At 60.4% G+C, this 18,754-nt stretch overlaps 1 protein-coding gene and 1 non-coding gene across 2 annotated transcripts; one reads left to right on the top strand and one right to left on the bottom strand.

Annotated features, from left to right (window-relative positions):
• The first annotated feature begins 1,452 nt into the window (after positions 1-1,452).
• Positions 1,453-9,871, top strand: LOC148052812 (scavenger receptor cysteine-rich type 1 protein M130-like). The gene is made up of 13 exons (XM_087778561.1): positions 1,453-1,564; positions 2,523-2,837; positions 4,174-4,482; positions 4,706-5,011; positions 5,773-6,099; positions 6,186-6,500; positions 6,856-7,170; positions 7,490-7,525; positions 7,807-7,944; positions 8,292-8,387; positions 8,823-8,906; positions 9,096-9,248; positions 9,567-9,871. Exons 1-13 carry the CDS (start codon positions 1,498-1,500, stop codon positions 9,749-9,751), a joined length of 2,646 nt encoding a protein of 881 aa, XP_087634687.1. The 5' UTR covers positions 1,453-1,497; the 3' UTR covers positions 9,752-9,871.
• Positions 9,872-14,144: 4,273 nt separating this feature from the next.
• Positions 14,145-14,217, bottom strand: TRNAF-GAA (transfer RNA phenylalanine (anticodon GAA)). The gene has a single exon. It is a non-coding gene; the product is annotated as a tRNA-Phe (tRNA).
• Between the last annotated feature and the right edge of the window lie 4,537 nt (positions 14,218-18,754).

The following is an 18,754-nucleotide window of genomic DNA, read 5'->3' on the forward strand; positions in this document are numbered from 1 at the left end:
GATGTTTGGTCACTTGTGTCAGAACACCTGACAGGCCAGAAGCAGGCACGTGGCAGGTTTAGATGTTATGACATCACCTGTGGCCGAGGGACGGATAGGCCAGGAGCATGCACATGGCTTGTGTACGAGCTTGTGATTTCACCAGTATTGGATCAGCTATAGGCCAAGAGCAGGCATAGGGCTTGCGTGGGTGCTTCTGATGTCACCAAAAATAATATTTGGACCCCACCCAAACATGGCTTTTTGGAAGAACCATCATCAGCAGAAGCCCGTGCACAGCACCCGCACCCGTGTGACAGTGTAACTCTTGAGCAGACAGCGATGGCAGCAGGAGGGTGTGAGGTCACCGTCCCTATAACTGCTGAGCACCCAGTGGTGGCTGTAGGAGGGTGTGAGGTCACCGTCCCTATAACTCAGAAGCACCCAGCTGTGGCAGGAGGAGGGTCTGAAGTCCCGTCACCGATGGCACCGCGTGGCCGTGGGGCTCGGTGCAGAGCGGCCGTGTGCATCAGCGGGGCATGCCGGGGGCCGGGAGCTGCCCGGCCCCGTGTCTGCGAGGCCGAAGGAGCAGCCCCTGCAGCCCTGGCTGGAGCAGTCGGGCTGGGGGTGGCTCGGGGGCACCGCAGGGATGTGCCTGGGCACGGTGCCAGGAGGAAACCACAGACTTCCTGCCCGGGCGCTGCGCTGCGGGGGGAGCGCGGCGAGCGCTGCGAGGCCCCGTGGGCTGTGGTTTGTGCACCTGCAGGCTCCAGCTCCCGATCCGCCTGTGGGGAAGAACGGCCGCTCGATGACAGGCTGAGAGTCAGGGGCCTGCCTGAGCCTCTGGGCTGCAGGTCTGCTGCCAGGGCAAGGCCATGGCCCAGCTCTGGCTCCTGCGAGGGACCCAGGGTGGGGCTGTGCAGGGAGGGACGGGCGAGCCAGCCCTCCTGGGATGGAGCTCTTCCCCTGCCCAAGGCCCTTGCCCAGCCGCTGCTCCCAGCACAGTGGGGTCTGTAGCAGGGGCAGGGGCTGTTTCCTTCCCATCCTGACACAGACCCTGGTGCAGTCCCAGCTCTGTGGTTCCCGCATCTCATGGTGGAGCTGGACACTTGTCTCTTGGCCTCTTGGATGAGCCCACCGTAGAAGATGCTCAGTGCTCCCAGTCCCCACAGCAGGGTGCAAGGGGTGACGGACTCATTTCCCCTCCCTGCTCAGCTTCTCCCATGACGATTCCCTGCCGCAGTGACCATGACACCGGCAGCGGGACATATATGTCCTTCATATATGGTCATGAACGGCGCTGGAGAAGTTCATTGGAGGGCTGGGCTGTGTCGGAGGGGAGATAGCTCCCGATAATGTCTCAAAAGGTGCTGCTGCTTTGATTGGCTCCTCCTGCAGCTGGGTCGGCATCTGCAGAGATATATTACCCTCCCATCGTCGTTGTCCCCGTGAGTCCCCAGGAGCCGTGGCAGGGAGTGGGGTGCAGCAGGGCTGTGCCAGCAGGGCAGGAGGCTCAGGATGGGGATGGAGGCAGTCCTGTCCCCTCGGGTGCTGTGGCTGCTCCTCTGGGTGCAGCTGTGCAGGGGTAAGTGCCAGTTCCCTTGTCTCACAGCCCAGGGTCAGCGGGTACCAGCGGGGTCATCGGGATCCCTTTGGGAATGGGGTTTCTTTCCAGGCTCCGCTCAGAAAAGGGTCAGAAGGTGCTCAGGTCCGTGGACCTTCTGCCTTTCCCTCTGCCTCTCTGTGTTTAAGGCAGCCTGTGCCTGCCTGCATTTATGGACACCCCCATCCTGGGTGACCCTTTTGGGACCCCTTGTACCCCAGGTCTGTGCCCCTGAGGCTGGCAGTGGCCCAGGTGGTGATGGCAGCACTCAGTGATCCCTAGGGCACAGCCAATCTCCAGGGTGCCCCAGAGGGTTTGTGTGCTGCTCCCTGCCCCAGGGTGCAGGGGAACCCCGACCCCAGGAAGGCAGTTCGTGCCCCACAGAGAGAAGGGGCCTGGGCTGTGTGCACCCACAGGTGGCAGAGAAGTTTCCCTCCTGGGGGCTCCGGCCAAGCACAGGTGTTGGGCTGATGCCTGGCACAAGGAGGGGATGTGGCTTAGGGGGACCCTTGGGATCATCTCGGTGCTCCCTGAGGACATGGGAAGCCCTGGGGGTGGTGTGGGTTTGGGTGGTGGCAGGGCAGGTGGTGGGCAGGGGAAGCTGCGGGCCTGGGGGCATGGGGCTTTCCAGGGTGTGCTTGGCTGGGGAGGAGACGGTGCCCTGTGCAGGGCCTGGGGGCACGGTGTGTGGGTGGGCATGGGCAGGGGGCTGTTGGAGTGGGAGGAGGTGCCAAGGGCTGTGGGCCAGCGAATGGCCCAGCAGGGCTGGAGTTGGCCCCTCCAGCCTGCACCGCCTGTGGGGAGAGGAGGGACCGCCACACTTCCCCAGGGACAGCTCAGGGGGGAGAGGGCTCCCAGCCTGGTGCTGTGACTCGACTCCCAGACCTGCAGTCTGGGGCTCGGCCCTCTCCTGACCGGTCCCGTGTTTTGGTGTTTGAAGGGGCTGCGGAGGTGAGGCTGGAGGCTGGCGGCAGGCGCTGTGCTGGGAGAGTGGAGGTGAAACACCAGGGCCAGTGGGGGACCGTGTGTAGTGACTCCTGGGACATGGACGATGCTGCAGTGGTTTGTAAGCAGCTGGGCTGTGGGTCTGCTGTTGAAGCTCCTCAGTACGCACACTTTGGGCCAGGATCTGGCCCCATTTGGATGGATGATGTTGGCTGTGGTGGCACCGAGTCTGCCCTGTCTGACTGCAGACACCGTGGATGGGGTAAACACAACTGTGATCACCGTTGGGATGCTGGAGTGACGTGTTCAGGTAAGGGGTCAGCCCATCCCCCACCTTTGAGGCCAGGATGCAGGGAGGGAACTGGCTGTGCCCTCAGGAAGAAATGAGTAGACACCAGATCAGGGCCCAGTGTGGCGGTCGCACTGCTGAGCTGGGACAGATGTTGCTGCTTCTGCCAGTGCCTGAGGAAAGCCCCGTGAGAGCCCACCCTGGGTGCGCACACCCTTCCTGGTCCCTGAGGGGGCTCAGCCCAGACTCCGTTGGTGCCTGGGGCTCAGGTGAAACCCCCTCCCTGCCCCTTGGTGTCTGTTGGTGCCCATCTTTCTCCTCCCATTCAGCCAGGACCTGTCTGGCATTGCCAGGGGCCAGGTCCCCCCATGCCAGAGGCACCGAGAGCTGCTCATGCGGCCACCCACAGCCCCAGGGAAGGGTGCAGAGTGGCCGGGGACCTTTGGGCTGTGCCTCCTGGCAGGCATGAGTCCCTCGGCCTAAGCAAAGGGGCTGCTCAGCAGGGGAAAGCGCTGGCCTTGGGCAGAGGAGCAGAGGGGCACACAGCACCCCATTCCTCTCCCAGGGTCACCCCGCGAGAGCCAGCCCACGTGGACATGGCCCCGTGCTGTCAGTGCTGACCCGCTACCCAGCCTCTCCTGCCTACCCCAGCCCCGGCTGCCCTGTGCCACAGGGGCTTTGCCAGCCCTTGCACTGTCCTCGGTGCCTGTCCTTGCACGGGGAGCTCGTGTCAGCGCAGGGCTGCCCCTCTGCCCGCTCTCCTGCCCTCTGCCTGGCCGTTGGTGGGGATGTGCGTGCCTGGCAGTGCACTCTGGCCCTGGCTGAGGACCCCTCCCCGGGCAGGTGCCAGAGTGGGGGGCTGGCACAGACACCCACTATACCTAGAGCTGTGCCATAGCTGTACCCCGTGAAATGGCCCATCTAACAGCAGTGCCCCAACAGCCTGAGACTGCCCTGAGAGAAGGGTGTGTTTCTAGCGATTCCAAGGGTTCCTCAGCCAGGCCCTGAGCTCAGTGGGCAGATCAGGCTGCAGCAGCCAACAGTGCCTTGGCCAGTCTCCCTGGGCCCCAAGTGCTCGGAGCGCTGCCAGGAAGCCCAGGGTCTCCAAAATGGCAGCAGTTTGTCTGAGCAGTGCCTACGGCTGGGGGTTTGGGAGAGAAGCAAGGCCACAAGTGCTGTGCTGATGTCTGAGGAGTGGCAGGGTGTCCCTGGTGTGTTTGAGCCATCAGCAGCCACTGGGAGCTGCTGGGAGGGTCGTGGGGCTCTGTGCCTGTGGCCACCTTGCAGACCAGGTGGGACGTGGGCATGTAACTGCCAGAGGGCTCTGGGAACTCTCTGGGGACTTTGCTTGCTCCAGGATTTGTCCAGCTGGTCGGAGGGGAGAGCCCCTGCTCAGGACGCGTGGAGATCCGCGATGGGAACCAGTGGAAACCTGTCTGTGACTCAGACTTTGGTCCCAAAGCTGCCGACGTGGTCTGCAGGGAGTTGCAGTGTGGTGCAGCCCTGCCTGTGCCCAGGGCAGCTCACTTTGGAGAAGGTGTTGGTGCCATGTGGGACAGAGAGCTGCAGTGTGTGGGGAATGAATCCTTCCTCTTCTCCTGCCCCAGGGGATCCCCCCGAGACCAGCCCTGCACCCGCACGAACGCCGCTGGTGTCACCTGTACACGTAAGGACTCGGGGTGGGGTGTTCCATATCTGGGGGTGTGCTGGGGCCAAGGGGAGCAGGGCAGGGACAGTGCCATGCTGTGCTGGGTGTGAGGACAGAAGGGGTGATGGGGTTGTCTGCAGCCTTAAAATCAGGCAGAAAGAGGAGAAAGGCAGGCGTTCTGCCAACTAAGCGAGAGTACAAGTCCACCCTCTCTCATTCTTCCCTGTTCCTGATGACACAGGGTTCAGGCTGGTGAACGGCAGCACGGCGTGTGAGGGGAGGGTGGAGGTCTATGTGCTGGGGTCCTGGGGCACCCTCTGTGCCTCCCGCTGGGATCTCTCGGACGCCCACGTTCTCTGTCGTCACCTCGACTGCGGGTTTGCTGAGTCCATTCCCAGAGGAGGGCATTTTGGGAGAGGCACGGGACCTGTCTGGAGAGACTCATTCCACTGTGATGGGACTGAAGCCCACCTGGGACAGTGCCCAGTGACCGCCCTGGGGGCCTCACCATGCTCCCATGAGAACGATGCTGCTGTCATTTGCTCAGGTGAGTGCTGGGACAGCGCTGTGTTAACTCCATTTGTCCCTTGGGTGTGACATGGCCACCCAAAGCGAGGGACCCCATGGCAGCACCGGCCTGCATTTCTCCCTTCAGAAATCCTGGCTTCAGCTCCATCCCTCTGGCTGCACACAGCTCTGTCCCAGCCCCACAGAGACCCCCACAGAGCCCAATCCCACACCCGTGGGGGCTGCCCAGGTGCCCCCAGCAGCAGGCCTGGGTGTGAACTACAGAGCAGGGCTGGGCTTTGCCCTCGCTTCTGGTCAGCACAAGTCCCAGTCCTGTCCTGTTTGATCGGGAAGGCCCCCCTTGCTCTGCTCCCTGCCAGGGACACAGGCTCCCAGGCCCAGATGCCCAGGGATGCAGAGGGGCAGAGGCGTGGGTGCTCTGCCCCATGGCTCAGCAGTGCCAATGGCAGCGCTGAGGTGGGGCAAGGCTTGTCCTGGGGCTGCCTGTCCCCAGGCCACCGCCGGCTGCTGCTCCCTCCTGCGGGAGCTGCCCCATCTGCCTCAGCAGGGACGTGTTGGGTGGCTCTGCCCCACCAAGAGCCAAGAGAGTGTCTTGCTCAGGAAGGCTCAGGGACTGGGGAACCAAGCCTGTGGAAAGCTGCTCCTGAAGCTGACCGCAGAGGGCTGGGGGCAGGCGGGTGAGCTGCAGGGGGTTGTGAGGGTTGGAGAGCCTGGAGAGGTGCTGCAGGTTTGTGGGCTGTCTGGTGGTGCTGAGGGCTGGGGCATGGCTGCTCTCCCCAGGCCCAGGCAGCTCCACATCCCTGCGGCTGGTGGGTGGAGGGAGCCGGTGCGACGGGCGAGTGGAGATCTTGCAGCGCGGGACGTGGGGCCGAGTCCTGGATGAGCAGTGGGACATGCAGGAGGCCAGCGTGGTGTGCCGGCAGCTGCGGTGCGGAGAGGCAGAGAGAACCTACAACCCCCCGAAGCCTCAGAGAGGGACGGGTCCCGTGGGGCTGCGAGGGGTCCGGTGCGCAGGGCACGAGGCCAACCTGACCCTCTGCAACACCTCCGTGCCTGAGAGCGCGCTGGCAGCAGGGATTGCAGAGGACGTGGGGGTCGTTTGCTGGGGTGAGTGGCACTGCACAGGCCCCCCAGGCTCTGGGCTGGGTGGGCAGCCGGCCCCTGAGGGCAGCTGGGGTTTCTTCCTGCTGCAGGGAGCCGGCAGGTCCGGCTGGTGAACGGGCCCGGGCGCTGTGCTGGCAGAGTGGAGATCTACCACCAGGGCAGCTGGGGGACTGTCTGCGATGACGGCTGGGACCTGTCTGATGCCGCCGTCGTTTGCCACCAGCTGGGCTGCGGAGGGGCGGTGGAGGCGGTTGGCTCCGCTCGGTTTGGGGAAGGCTCCGGTCAGATATGGCTGGAGAGCGTGAACTGCTCCGGGGCCGAAGCTGCTGTCTGGGACTGCCCGGCAGGGTCCTGGGGGCAGCACGACTGTGGGCACAATGAGGATGCAGGAGTCGTCTGCTCAGGTCTGTGCTGGGAGCTGTGGTGGGAGCCCAGTGCCCGGGGAGGCCGGGAGGAGGGGAGATCCAGCAACGGCCGAGGCTGTCCCTGGCTGCCTCTGAGCCCCTGCCTGAGCCTGTCCTGGGGACACCCATGCACGAACCCCCTCGGTCCCACTGGGGGCCCCTTGTAAGCTGAGCTGTCCCCAAGGCTTAGCGGGGAGGGCATGGGTGTCTGTCCGTCAGGGACTTCTCTCTGCCCCAGCAAAAGGGTGACTTGCTGGCCGTGCCTCTGCCTGGCTGAGGGCCTGGGGGGTGAAGAGGCTTCTCTGCTCCCATAGCCCCAGAGCAGCCTGTTCCCCTCTGGGGTCTTTCCTCCCAGATTTCATGGCCTTGAGGCTGCACAACAGCACCAACTGCTCCGGGCGCCTGCAGGTGTTCTACAATGGGAAATGGGGGACCGTTTGCTCCAACTCAATGACTCCCCAAACGGTGTCGCTGGCATGCAAGGAGCTGGGCTGTGGGGATGGAGGGACCCTGGAAACACGCCTGCCCTATGGTAGGGTGTCTGGCCTCACCTGGCTGGATCGCGTGGAGTGTGGGGAGAGACACAGCTCCTTCTGGCAGTGTCCTTCTGCTCCCTGGGACCCACAGTCGTGTGATGACCTGCGAGACGAGACCCACATCACCTGCAATGGTAATTCGGAGCTCCCTGGGCACCAGCATCCCCCCGGCTCCTGCTCCCTGCTGGGCACAGTCAAGCGCAGAGACAGGGCCCACAGGGGCTGTTACAGGGGCATCTCCTGGGCTGCCTGTGCCATCCTGCCCAATAGCCAGAGCAGGGCCCTGGGCTCTGTCCTGGCCACCCTGACCTGCAAAACTGCAGGAAGGGCAATTTGGGTGGGATGTGTCAGGGATACATGCACACACACACACACATGACGTGTGAGAGAGGAAGCTCCCTGGTACCTGCACACCCACCCTCTCAGCCCAGCTCTCCTTCTCCTCTTCTACAGCTGCACCCACGACAGCAGCACCAACCCCCCGACCAGGTAACCTGTCCTCCCCGATGGTACTGGGTCTTCTCAGGGCCAGCTGTGACCCATGGTGGGAGGGAAGGGGCTCCTTGCCGGGATGTGAAACTCCAGGCACTGGGATAGCAGTGGGGTGGGGGCATTGGGGAGGGCTGACATTTCCCCATCAGGGTGGGATCTTCCTCATCACTCACTCCTGGGGTCATCTACCCCTGGTGTAATGGGGGTCAGGACTGGGGTGTCTCAGCCCCCCATCTCTCCCAGGCCTGGTGCTGCCCTTTTTTGCTCCTGCCATGCAGATCCCACCCGGGGCCGTCCGACCGTCAGCGGGAGAGTCTCATTGCCCGTCATCATCTGCATCATCCTGGGGGCCCTTCTCTGCCTTGTCCTGGCCCTCCTGGCCGGGCAAGTGCGAAGCGCCAGGGCTGGGCGCGGAGGTGGGTGGTGGGGAAAGGTGCCTCCTGGCAAGGCCAGGGGTGCTGTGAGGTGTGAGTGAGTGGCACAGGCAGAGCTGGGGGGATAAGGGTGTGTGCTGCCTTCATTCCCATGCACCGCCTCCTTGACTGCCTGACCATGAGCCACCAGCAGCAAGGGGCAGAGAGAGTGCAGACACGGGGGGAATTAGGAATGGGTTGAGGACAGAAATGGCAGAGCTGGGCTCACGTAGCGGGACTGCGCTCTGGCGATAGCCGTCTGCTGGCCCAGAGGACCAAAGCTGGGGGAGCAGAGTGGGATCCCGTCCTGTCTCTGCCTGTCCCTGGGCCAGCCCTGCTGCTGTCCACAGGCTCTGGGAGAGCTTGGGAGCCCTTCCCTGAGGCCGTGTATGAGGAGATCGGTTACAGCCCGGCGTGGGAGAAGCAGGCGAGGTTCAGTGGCTCAGGTGGGTGTGGGTTCCTCCCAGGGGGCACATCTGCCAGGCTCTTCCCCCTCATCCCCACCCATGGCTGACCCCTGCAGTCCCCTGGCCCATGGTCCCTGCAGTGCTGAGGCTGTGGGGGCTGTGGGGAGAGCAGCCAGGTCCTGGGCCCAAGAGAGGAGCTTCCTCCCCACCAGTTCTTCCCGTCCCAGCTGGGGACAGCCCCTCTCTGCCTGTCCCTGCACCCCTCTGGGACACGTGAGGGGGGAGGGAAGGGGCTGTCCCGGGGCAGCTCTGGGAGCCCCTTTGAGACAGGGTTTGTCCCAGGGGAGCAGGGTGAGTCCTGAGCTCTTCTCCCCACTCAGCCCTGCCTCTGTGGGTGCCCCGTCCCCAGCAGCACTGGCCACAAGCCTGGTCAGCAGAGCGCACTCCCCTAACAGCCGCTGCGCCTCTCTCCAGGCTTCTCTTCAGAGGGGTCCCTGACCAAGCTGCAGCCCTACCCCGGGGACAGCAAGGAGGAGGCTGGTCCGGGATCAGCAGCAGGTAATAGGGTGCGGGAAGGAGTGGATCTCTCCTCCCTGCAGACATGGGAAGAACAGCGGTGTCACTGAGTGTCTCTGTCGGAGTTGGGGAGGACATGGGGGTGTCTGAGCCCCATGTCCCTGTGCATCCTCCCATCCTCTGCTCTGCAAATGTATCTTCTCCCTGTCACCAGCTCCCCTCTCCTTTCAGACGTCCCTGTCCTGCCCGGAGGTGACCCAGCGGATGGCTATGATGATGCCAGGGAGGTTTCTGAGCCTGGGGAGGATCGTGCCCCTGGGCAGGGAGACTGGGAAATGGCCAGGGCACCAGAGGAGGCAGCAGGACCCAGGGATGCACCTGGAGGTGAGAGGGCAAGAGAGCGCTGCCGGATCCTGGGCTGCCATCCCTGGTGCCGGATGAATCGTTGTACTGAAAGGCCCAAAATTTTGGGATGAGGGATTGTGGCCCAGGAATTTTCCTTGGGGGCCCAGGGGTGGGAGAGGGAGCTGAACGTCTCAGGACTGGTGAGCAGAAGGGAGGAAGGTGATGTACAGAGCAGGAGGGGCACCCCATGGGGTGAACGTGCAGTGCCTGCCTTGCTGCTTGCAGGGGCAAAGCTGTGCTCCCAGAGACGTGCTGGGGCCCCTGGAGCTGAGGGAGATGCCTGGTCCCTGTCCCCAGAGAGCACAGGCTATGACGATGCTGAAGAGGTGTCTCTGGCACATCCCCCTGAGGACACACAGGCTGTGCCACCGGAGCTCAGTGCACAACAGTCCCTGAGCCCCGCGCCAGGAGAGCCCGTCCCTGCCATGCAGCTGGGTGCAGCCAGGAGGGAGGAGAGGTCTGTGCAGCTGGGAGAGCCGTGAGCACCAGGGAACCATCTCCCTTTTCCCACAGGCAGCAGAAACAGCCGGGCATTTCCTCTATATTTGTTCCCTTGTTTTTGCATCGTGCCTCCACATTTGTTCTTATTAAAAGCCTTTAGGGGTTTGAGCCAGAGCTGGTGCTTGCCTGGCCCGATGTTGGGGTGTCTCCCTGAGGCTGATTGGGAGGAGCACAGCACAAAGACATGGTGGTGGGGAAGGGGCACATCTCAGGGACAGCAGTCTTGGGGTCAGGTTGTGGGGCTGTGAGAGCCCCTGGTCCCTGGGGAATATTCCTGCTGACAGAGACATTTCCATCCTGCCAGCCACAGTTTCCAGCCAAAATGTCTCTCTCCAAGGTCCCATGAGTGCCCATCTCTTCACCTTGGGGTTCCCCAGTTGCTCTTTCCTCTCCCACAGCAGTGTTGCCCCATTCCCTGCTGGGAGCTCCTCCAGCCCTGGGGTGACCCTGGGGGGTCCCAGGGGGAGCCCAGGCTCACACACCCCTCTGCCCCGGTCCCTAGAGCTTTCCTGCTGGCAGCCCCCGGTCCCAAGCCAGCCCCTCCATCCCCAGCCCTGAGCCCATCTCTCCCTGTGGAGATGCAGGGCTGGAGCCTGCCCCGGTGGGGGTTTCCCATGGGATGGAGGCTGTGTTTGCAGTGCCCATGTGTGTCACCCATCCCCTTGGGGGTGTCGCCCTGGAAACACTGCTCTCCTGTGGATGTCCCACAGCCTTGCTTTGCCCAGTGTGGGGCAGCAGTGCAGAGGGTTGGGGTCTCACTGTCACGCCCTCGGGTAGGTCCTCGGGAGCTGCAGGAGCAAGCCCAGATCTGGGGCACAGTGCTGATCCTGCCTTGCTCCAGAGCACAGACCCAGCCTGCAGGGCGGGATTGTTCAGGCCCCAAAATGCCATGAAACGGGCTCTCTCTGCTCGGGTGTGCTGCCCCCTCAGACACCCCCAGGGCCTGTGGCTCATCTCCCTGAGGAGGAGGAGGCAAAGCTCTGGCAGGTGCCAGAGTAAGGGAGAAATATTAGAGCTGGGGAGGGCAGAGCTGGTGGGGAGGTGGCATGGGGCAGACCCGGGCTCTTCTCCCCAGACCCTGCCTGTGGTGGCTTGAGTCCACATGTCAGTGTCCGTACTGGTGCCCACTGTCCTGTGTTCAGAAGATATCTCCAACCCTCTTTATCTTTGCTTTACTTTTGTACTTTATTTCTTTGAATTTGGGCCCATTTTTCCCAGGTGCCGGAGACCCTGCAGGTGAAAGGCCATGTCTCACAACCCATTTTGGTTTCGGGTGTTTTTGCTGAGGGAGCAGCCAAGGCACCATCTCCTGGCCCTCCCCACTTGTGCACGGCTGTGGACAGGCCTCTGCCTCCTTGTTCTCACTGCCGTGGGGTGGAAGGAGACTCCAAACCCCCCAGGAACAAGAGGTGGGCACTGGCCTCAACTCCTCTGCACCAGGTTCCCAAAGCTGTGGCTCTGCTCAAGCCAGTGATGATGGCAGAGGGAAAAGGACCTGGAGACAGGGTCAGGGCAGGAAATGTCATTCCTCCAGCTGGGAGTCCCACAGGCCTGTCCCGGCTCCTCCAGCTCAGACACCCCTCCCTGCTGGCACAGCGGGGTGCTTCCCACGGGGTCTGGGATCTCTACCTGCAGACAGCACAATCTCAGACCCTTACCCCTGCAAAGCCAGCAGGGCAGTGTGGCTCTGGTCCCAAAGGGCCCCCGCACCCTCACACCACCTCTCTCCTGCAGCCAGGAAGGATTCCTAGTGTGCTGCTGGTGTCTCTCCCCTCCCTGAGCTCTCCCCACAGGGCTCTGCTGCCAAGCACTGTCCCTGGGCGCTGGGTGGGTGGGTCTGTGGTGCAGGGCAGTGACCTGAGCTCAGGTCCAGCACAGCTGCCTGCCTCTCTTCTGAGAGGGGGCTCAAAAGCAGCACAGCCCTCCTCCCCCCACAGCCAGGCCCTGGGTGGGCAGGGCAGGCCCACAGTGCCTGGAGAGGACCAGTGCTCCAGCTCCAGCCTGTACCTGCCTGAGGCTGGGGAGTCAGGGAAACAGCACCCTTGGAGATGCAGGGGATCGAACCCAGGACCTCCAACCTGCAGAGAGGGTGCTCTGCTGCTGAGCTCCATCCCCTTGACACCTGCCAGCAGGAGAGACACTCTCCTCCCGTGACGTGTCTATGACAAGAACAGCCCTGTTGAGCCCCTGGTCCCTGGGGAATATTCCTGCTGAGAGAGACATTGCCATCCTGCCAGCCACAGTTTCCAGCCAAAATGGCTCTCTCCAAGGTCCTGTGAGTGCCCATCACTTTACCTCTGGGTTCCCCATTGGTCTTTCCGCCAGGCCCTACCTGGGCCATGCTGGTCCCACGCAGAGAGGCCACGACAGAGCTGCTGTGGTGGGTGAGCCCTGGGCTGTGGCCTCACAGAAGTTAGCCCTATGGTGCCCGCGGTGCCCTGGACACCCCAGCCAGCCCCAGCAGGTATGACAGTGGCGGGGACACAGGAGCAGAAAGCTCACAGCCCCTCATCCAGGCGCTGGGCCTCCCCCTGCACCCCTCTGCCCCCCAGCATCCCTGCAGGTGGGGGGAAGGGCAAGCTTCCCTCTCCCTGGGGCTAAGGGTCTCTGTGGCAGGGTGGGTGAGCATGGTCAGCTGTTAACTGAAAGGCCGACGGTTTGGCCACACGCAGGGGTGGTGTCCTCGTGGTGCTACAGCTGGGGCAATTGTGTCGCCCAGTGCCATAGAGTTGTTCCCCACTGAGCCCCGGCCTGGCAGAGAGGGCTTGGGGGAATCAAAACCAGACCGCAGTCACCGTGACCTTCTGGAGTGGTGGAGTGGAGGAGGTAAGGGGATGGGCTGCTCATCCAGTCTGCTTTGCACACATGGCCCCAGGGCCCGTCCTTCTCAGTGACTCTCCTGTTCTTGCTCAGGAACAACCTAGAAGGACTCTTTGGGAGCAGTGAGAGTCCTGCAGGCTCTGTCCCTACAGCCAAGCATTTTCAAGCTCATGCTCAAAGCTGGCCAGACAGTAACCTTGCTCGGACAGAGAGTCTCTCCCTCTCACTGCACTCATTCACAAAGAAAGCCAAACTTCTCTGGAGGTGCATTGCCAGGGAGCTGGCTATGAGGCAGCAGATCTGCAGGGGGCCAGGACATGCACATTGCTGTGGGACTACAGTCCCGTATGTGCCATTCCTTGACCTGAGTGGTTGACTGGGGAGAGGCTGAGACTGGAAGCAGAGGGGGATGGCCTGGGTTGCAGTTGTCATTGTGTTCCTGATGGGTGAGCAGGATTTTGTAGCAGCAAGAGGTTGCAAGAGGGCACTGCAGCAGGTTGTTGGAGCTCAAGAACAGGTCTTTCTTCCTCTGGGCAGGGCCTGATGGCTGTGAGGGGCTGCAGCTGGGCTGGACAGTGGTGGGTGAGAAGGTTTCGGTAAGGAAAGTGGGCACAGTTGAGACACTTGTGCTATGGGCCCTGGGTCCATAGGTGCAGAGGGGATGGAGAACACAGAAGCGTGTGCGATGCCAGGACATGCAGAGGAAGGTAAATCTGGAGAGTAAAAACGATGCTGAGTGGTTGATCTGGGGCTGTTGTGAAGGCACAGTGTGAGAGTTGGTGACCTTCCCTGCTAAACCCCAAGAGAGCCAGTGCTGGCATTTCTGTCCCAACTTGTGCCCTTGCAGCAGGGAGGAGCTGGTGCAGAGGGCTGTTGATGTGGGGCCCCAGAGGGATCCCCCCTGTGCTGTGTATCTCCCTGCTGATGCCCAGAGAGGAGCACATAGATGTTTCATCAGTCATTGCAGGAGGGGGGCAAGGGAGGGCCAAGAAACTGCTCAGGACAGCGTGTGACTGAGCAAGACTGGTGGCCATGCACTACAGCGGATGATCCTCAGCAGGGCTTTGTCAGCTGTCCTGGGCACATGAGAGGTCTTACTGGGACAGAGCTCCCTCCGGAGGGAGGATGCCGCCATTGAGGCCTCAGCTCCAGGGAGTGCGTCTCCCTGGGACTGCGGGGATGGTGGTCTTGGTCTGGGAAATGGGGTCCAGGTGAAGGAGGTGTGTGAGGATGGGACCAGTCTGTGCACCACTGAGAATGACAAAGAGGAGAGAGACAGGGTCTTTGCAGAGACCCCGCAGAGGAGAGATCTCGATCCCTGTGGAGCAGGGAAGGAGGGACAGCTGGAGACCAGCCTGGAGGAGCACTGAAGGGAGAGTCCTGACCTGGGGGAGACTGGGGCCTGTTGGTGCTGGAGGAAGGCTCCTTCTAAGCCACAGATCTACAGCTACAGAGCCGCGATGGTGCTCTGGCAAGAGGTGAAGGAGCAAGCAGGGCTGGGGCAGGTTGGAAGAAGGCAAATGGGCTTTGCAAACATGGAAGGGAGAAAATGATTGCTGAAGCCCGGGGTTGAACCAGGGACCTTGAGATCTTCAGTCTAACGCTCTCCCAGCTGAGCTACTTCAGCCCTGCCTTGCCCCCCCCCAGCCCTTGTCCCTGTGGCAGCAGTGCCAGGCCACAGGCTGACACACAGGAGGAGGCTCCTCAGGGAGGTTCCCAGGGAAAAGCTGTGCCCAGCCTCAGGCAGAGGGGACCTGGCCCCTCCCTGCCTCCAAGGCCCCGTGGGCTCCAGGTTTGGTGGAGGCCAGCTCGCACTGGCTGTGCCAAGATGTGTGGGGGCCTTGTACAAATGTGACAGTGGCAAAGGTAAGTGGGCAGGCCAGGCATGGGCAGCTGTAAAGGCTGAGGGTGGAAGAAGTGTGGGGCTGTGGAAGACCTTATCTCCTTCCCCGTGGAAGGCCTCCCTCCCACCACCCTTTTTTCCCCAGCTCCACTTCACCCCTTTGTTCCCAACTCTTCTGCCCCTGAGCAGTGCAGGGCGATGGAGAATGGAGGCTGTGGTCAGTCCAGAACAGTTCCTCTCTGTGGCTCCTTCCTTCTCACACTTTTCCCATGGGGTCCGTCTTGTGGGCTACAGTCCTTTGAGATGAACTTGCTCCAGCATGGGCTCTCCTCAAGCCACCATTCTTGCAGGAAACATCCTACGTCTCCAGGCTTGGGTCCTCCACAGACTGCAGGGCTTACCTTCTCCACCGTGCTCTCTGATACATACGGGCTGCAAGGAACCTGCTCTGGTGCCTGAAGCACCTCCTTCTTCACCAACCGTGGTGCCTGCAGGGCTGTTTCTCCCACTATTGTTTCCCTCACTCCTCTCCCACTTTGGCAGTTGTGACCTTTCTTAAATACATTTTCACAGAGGTTCCACCATCCTCGTTGATGGGCTCAGTTTTGGCCAGCGATGGGCCTGTTTGGAGCCAGCTGGAACCAGCTCTGCCTGGCATGGAGGCAGCCCCTGGTCTCTTCTCACAGAGACCACCCCTGCAGCCGCCCCGCTACCAAAACCTGCACCTGGACACCAAGACACAGTGTAAAGCTTTGCCTTGCTAAATGACGTCCCCTGCTCTTCCGTCATCCACAAATACAGTTTACTCACTGCGGAGGCAGAGAGAGAAGCAGAGAAGGCCTTGATGCCGTGCAAACCCAGTTCAGCAATGGCTACAACACTGGGGTGTTGTCAACACTGTTTTGGTCACAAATCCCAAACATAGCAGCATACGGGCTGCTATGAAGAAAATCATCTCCATCCCAGCCAAAACCAGTACAATGTGCCTGGAAATACAGTTTCCAGCATTCGCTGCTCTATCACCTTGCCAGTGAGAGAGGTGAGGCTGAGTGGCCTGTAGTTCCCTGGGTCCTCCTTCTTGCTCTTCTTGAAGATAGGACTGACATTTGATTTCCTCCACTCTTCGGCCACTTCCCCCGGTTTCGATGACTGGTAAAAGATTATTGAGATTGGCCTCGCAATGACATCTGCCAGCTCCCTCAGCACTCGTGGCTGCATCCCCTCAGGGCCCAGAGACTTCGGTATGTCCAGTTTGCTTACGTATTCCCTGATCTGATCCTCTTGCACCAGGGGTATGGCTGCCTGGGTCCCGACTTTCCCCACTGGTCTCTGGGACCTGGGATTGCTGAAGGCCTGTCTTGCCAGCAAAGAAAGAGGTGAAGGCGGCATTCAGTGCCTTGGCCTTTCCCATGTCCTGTGTCAATAGGTCCCCCGCCTCCTTCAGCAATGGACCCATTTTTTTCAGAGCTTTTGACATAGCTTTTGTCAGCTCTGTCAGTGCAGAAACCCTTCCTCTTGCCATTAACATCCTTCATGAGATTCACTTCTAGTTGGGCTTTGGTTTTCCAGACTGCCTCTCTGCATGCTTGGACAGTCTCTCTGTATTCCTCCCAGGTTACCTGTCCCTGCTTCCAACCTCTCCATGCTTCCTTTTCATGTCTGAGTTTGGCCAGGAGGTCCTTGTTCCTCCATCCAGGCCTCCTGGCATTTTTGCCTGACCACCTCTGGCACCTCCAGTGTCACCAGGTGTTTGTGTTTGAACAACTCCCACCTGGCCTCCAACCCCAGTAATGAGCATGGGAGCTGAGACAAGGAACTCACATGCAGGAGCCTATTTTGTGCACCTGTGTGAACTGAGGCAAGAAGAAACCCACCACCTGTGGGGTTGTGGCAGGCATGGGATAAAGTTTAGTCCCCTTCTAGCCCCAGGCCTACAAACCCAGAAGGAGATACCTTGACTGACTCAGCTGAATCCCTTCCCTCAGCAGGGCTAAAGGAGATCATTCCCTGTCCCTCTCTGGGTGTCCTGTCTAATGATAGGAAAAGGAAATGTGATTTTCATGGGCAACTCTTTTTGCTGACAGGAGAAATGCCACTGCTGGGAGTAAGTGTCTCTCCCCAGCTAAGGGAGGGAACATGGAATCATAGAATCGTAGAATGTTTTGGGATGGAAGAGACCTTTAAAGGTCATCTAGTTCACCCCCCCTGCAATGGGCAGGGGCATCTACAACCAGATCAGGTTGCTCAGAGCCCCATCGAGCCTCGCCTTGAATGTTTCCAGGGATGGGGCATCTACCACCTCTCTGGGCAACCCGTTCCAGTGTTTCACCACCCTCATCATGATAAATTTTTTCCTTGTCTTCAGTCTAAATCTACCTTCCTTTAGTTTAAAGCCATTACCCCTTGTTCTGTCACAGCAGGCCTTGCTAAAAGGTCTGTCCCCATCTTTCTTGTAGGCCCCTTTTTAAGTACTGAAAGGCTGCAAGAAGGTTTCTTGTTGAAGAGCCTTCGCTTCTCCTGGCTGAACAACCCCAGCTCTCTCAGCCTTTCCTCATAGCAGAGGTGTTCCAGCCCTCTGATCATTTTTGGGGCCTCCTCTGGACCCGCGCCAACAGGTCTGTGACCTTCCTGTGCTGAGGACCCCAGAGCTGGATGCAGTGCTCCAGGTGGGGTCTCACCAGAGCAAAGGAGAGGGGTAGAATCCCCTCCCTCCCCCTGCTGGCCACGCTTCTTTTGATGCAGCCCAGGAGACGGTTGGCTTTCTGGGCTGTGAGAGCACATTGCCAGCTCATGTCCAGCTTTTTGTTTATCAGTACCCCCACGTCCTTCTCAGCAAGGCTGCACTCAAACCCTTCCTTCCCCAGCCTGTATTGATACCGGGGATTGCCCCGACCCAGGTGCAGGACCTTGCACTTGGCCTTGTTGAACCTCATGACGTTCACACAGGCCCACCTCTCCAGCCTCTCCAGGTCCCTCTGGATGGCATCCCATCCCTCAGGCGTTTCAACTGCACCGCTCAGCTTGGTGTCATCTGCACGCTTGCTGAGGGTGCACTCGATCCTGCTGTCTGTGTCATTGATGAAGATATTGAACAGCACTGGCCCCAGTACGGACCCCTGAGGGACACCACTCGTCACTGATCTCCATCTGGACATCGAGCCATTGACCACTACCCTCTGGATGCGACCACCCAGCCAGTTTGCTATCCACCGAATGGTCCGCCCATCAAGTCCATATCCTTCCAATTTAGAGAGAAGGAGATTGTGGGAGGACCGTGTCAAAGGCCTTAGAGAAGTCCAGATAGATGACATCCATAGCTCTTCCCTTGTCCACTGATGCAGTCACTCCATCATAGAAGGCCTCTAGGTTGGTCAGGCAGGACTTGCCCTTGGTGAAGCCATGCTGGCTCTCTCAAATCACCTCCCTGTCCTCCGTGGGCCTTAGCATAGCTTCTAGGAGGATCTGCTCCATGGTCTTCCCAGGCACAGAGGTGAGGCTGACAGGTCGGTAGTTCCCAGGGTCCTCCTTTGTACCCTTTATAAAAAGGGGTGCAATGTTTCCCTTTTTCCAGTCCCCAGGGACTTCACCTGACTGCCATGACTTTTCAAATATCATGGGGAGTGGTTTGGCAACTACATCAGCCAATTCCCTCAGGACTCTGGGATGCATCTTATCGGGACCATAGACTTGCAGGAACAGGATTTAACAGCAGAAGGGAGGCAGGACGAAAGGGCCTTTGAGGTCAAAACTTGCGTCAGACAGCTGGTGCAGTCATGATGACAGGAGAGGAGGAAAAGAAGGAGATTCCAGTGCTCCATCTGGGACAATGCTGCCAAGGTAAGATCTGCCGCACAAACAGAGAGACAGACATTGGGAGGTGGTGGAGTGGGTGAGAAAGGCGCCTGGGAGAGAGGAGAGCATGGGCAGATGGGAGACAGAGATGGAGATGGAGGGGAAAAATCCAGGGTGTTGGAAGTGAGGCTGCTCCTGCTGTGCAGGTGCTTGTGAGGTCCCTGGTCTTTGAGTAGCTGTTGGCGTCGGAGCAGGCCCCGGGCTTGTGCAGGTGCTTGTGGCGTCAGATGTTCCTGAGTAGGTGATGGGGTGTGAGAAGTCACCTTGCTTGTGACGCTTCTTCTGATGTCACCGATTGCTGAGTAGGCGACAGGGCAGGAGCAGGCCCCTGGCTTGTGCAGCTGCTTGTGTGGTTATTAACTGCCATTTTCACATCTTTTCAGAGAAGAGGCAGCTAGGTGCTAGTGTATAGTACTGACTGTTTTGCAGATCTATTGCTTCTCTTCTCTGTGTCCTGCTCTCTGTTCCT

The sequence above is a fragment of the Nipponia nippon genome, unplaced genomic scaffold, assembly GCF_047370975.1.
Source record: "Nipponia nippon isolate SJK-2023a ecotype South Korea unplaced genomic scaffold, ASM4737097v1 scaffold_44, whole genome shotgun sequence".
NCBI lineage: Eukaryota > Metazoa > Chordata > Aves > Pelecaniformes > Threskiornithidae > Nipponia > Nipponia nippon.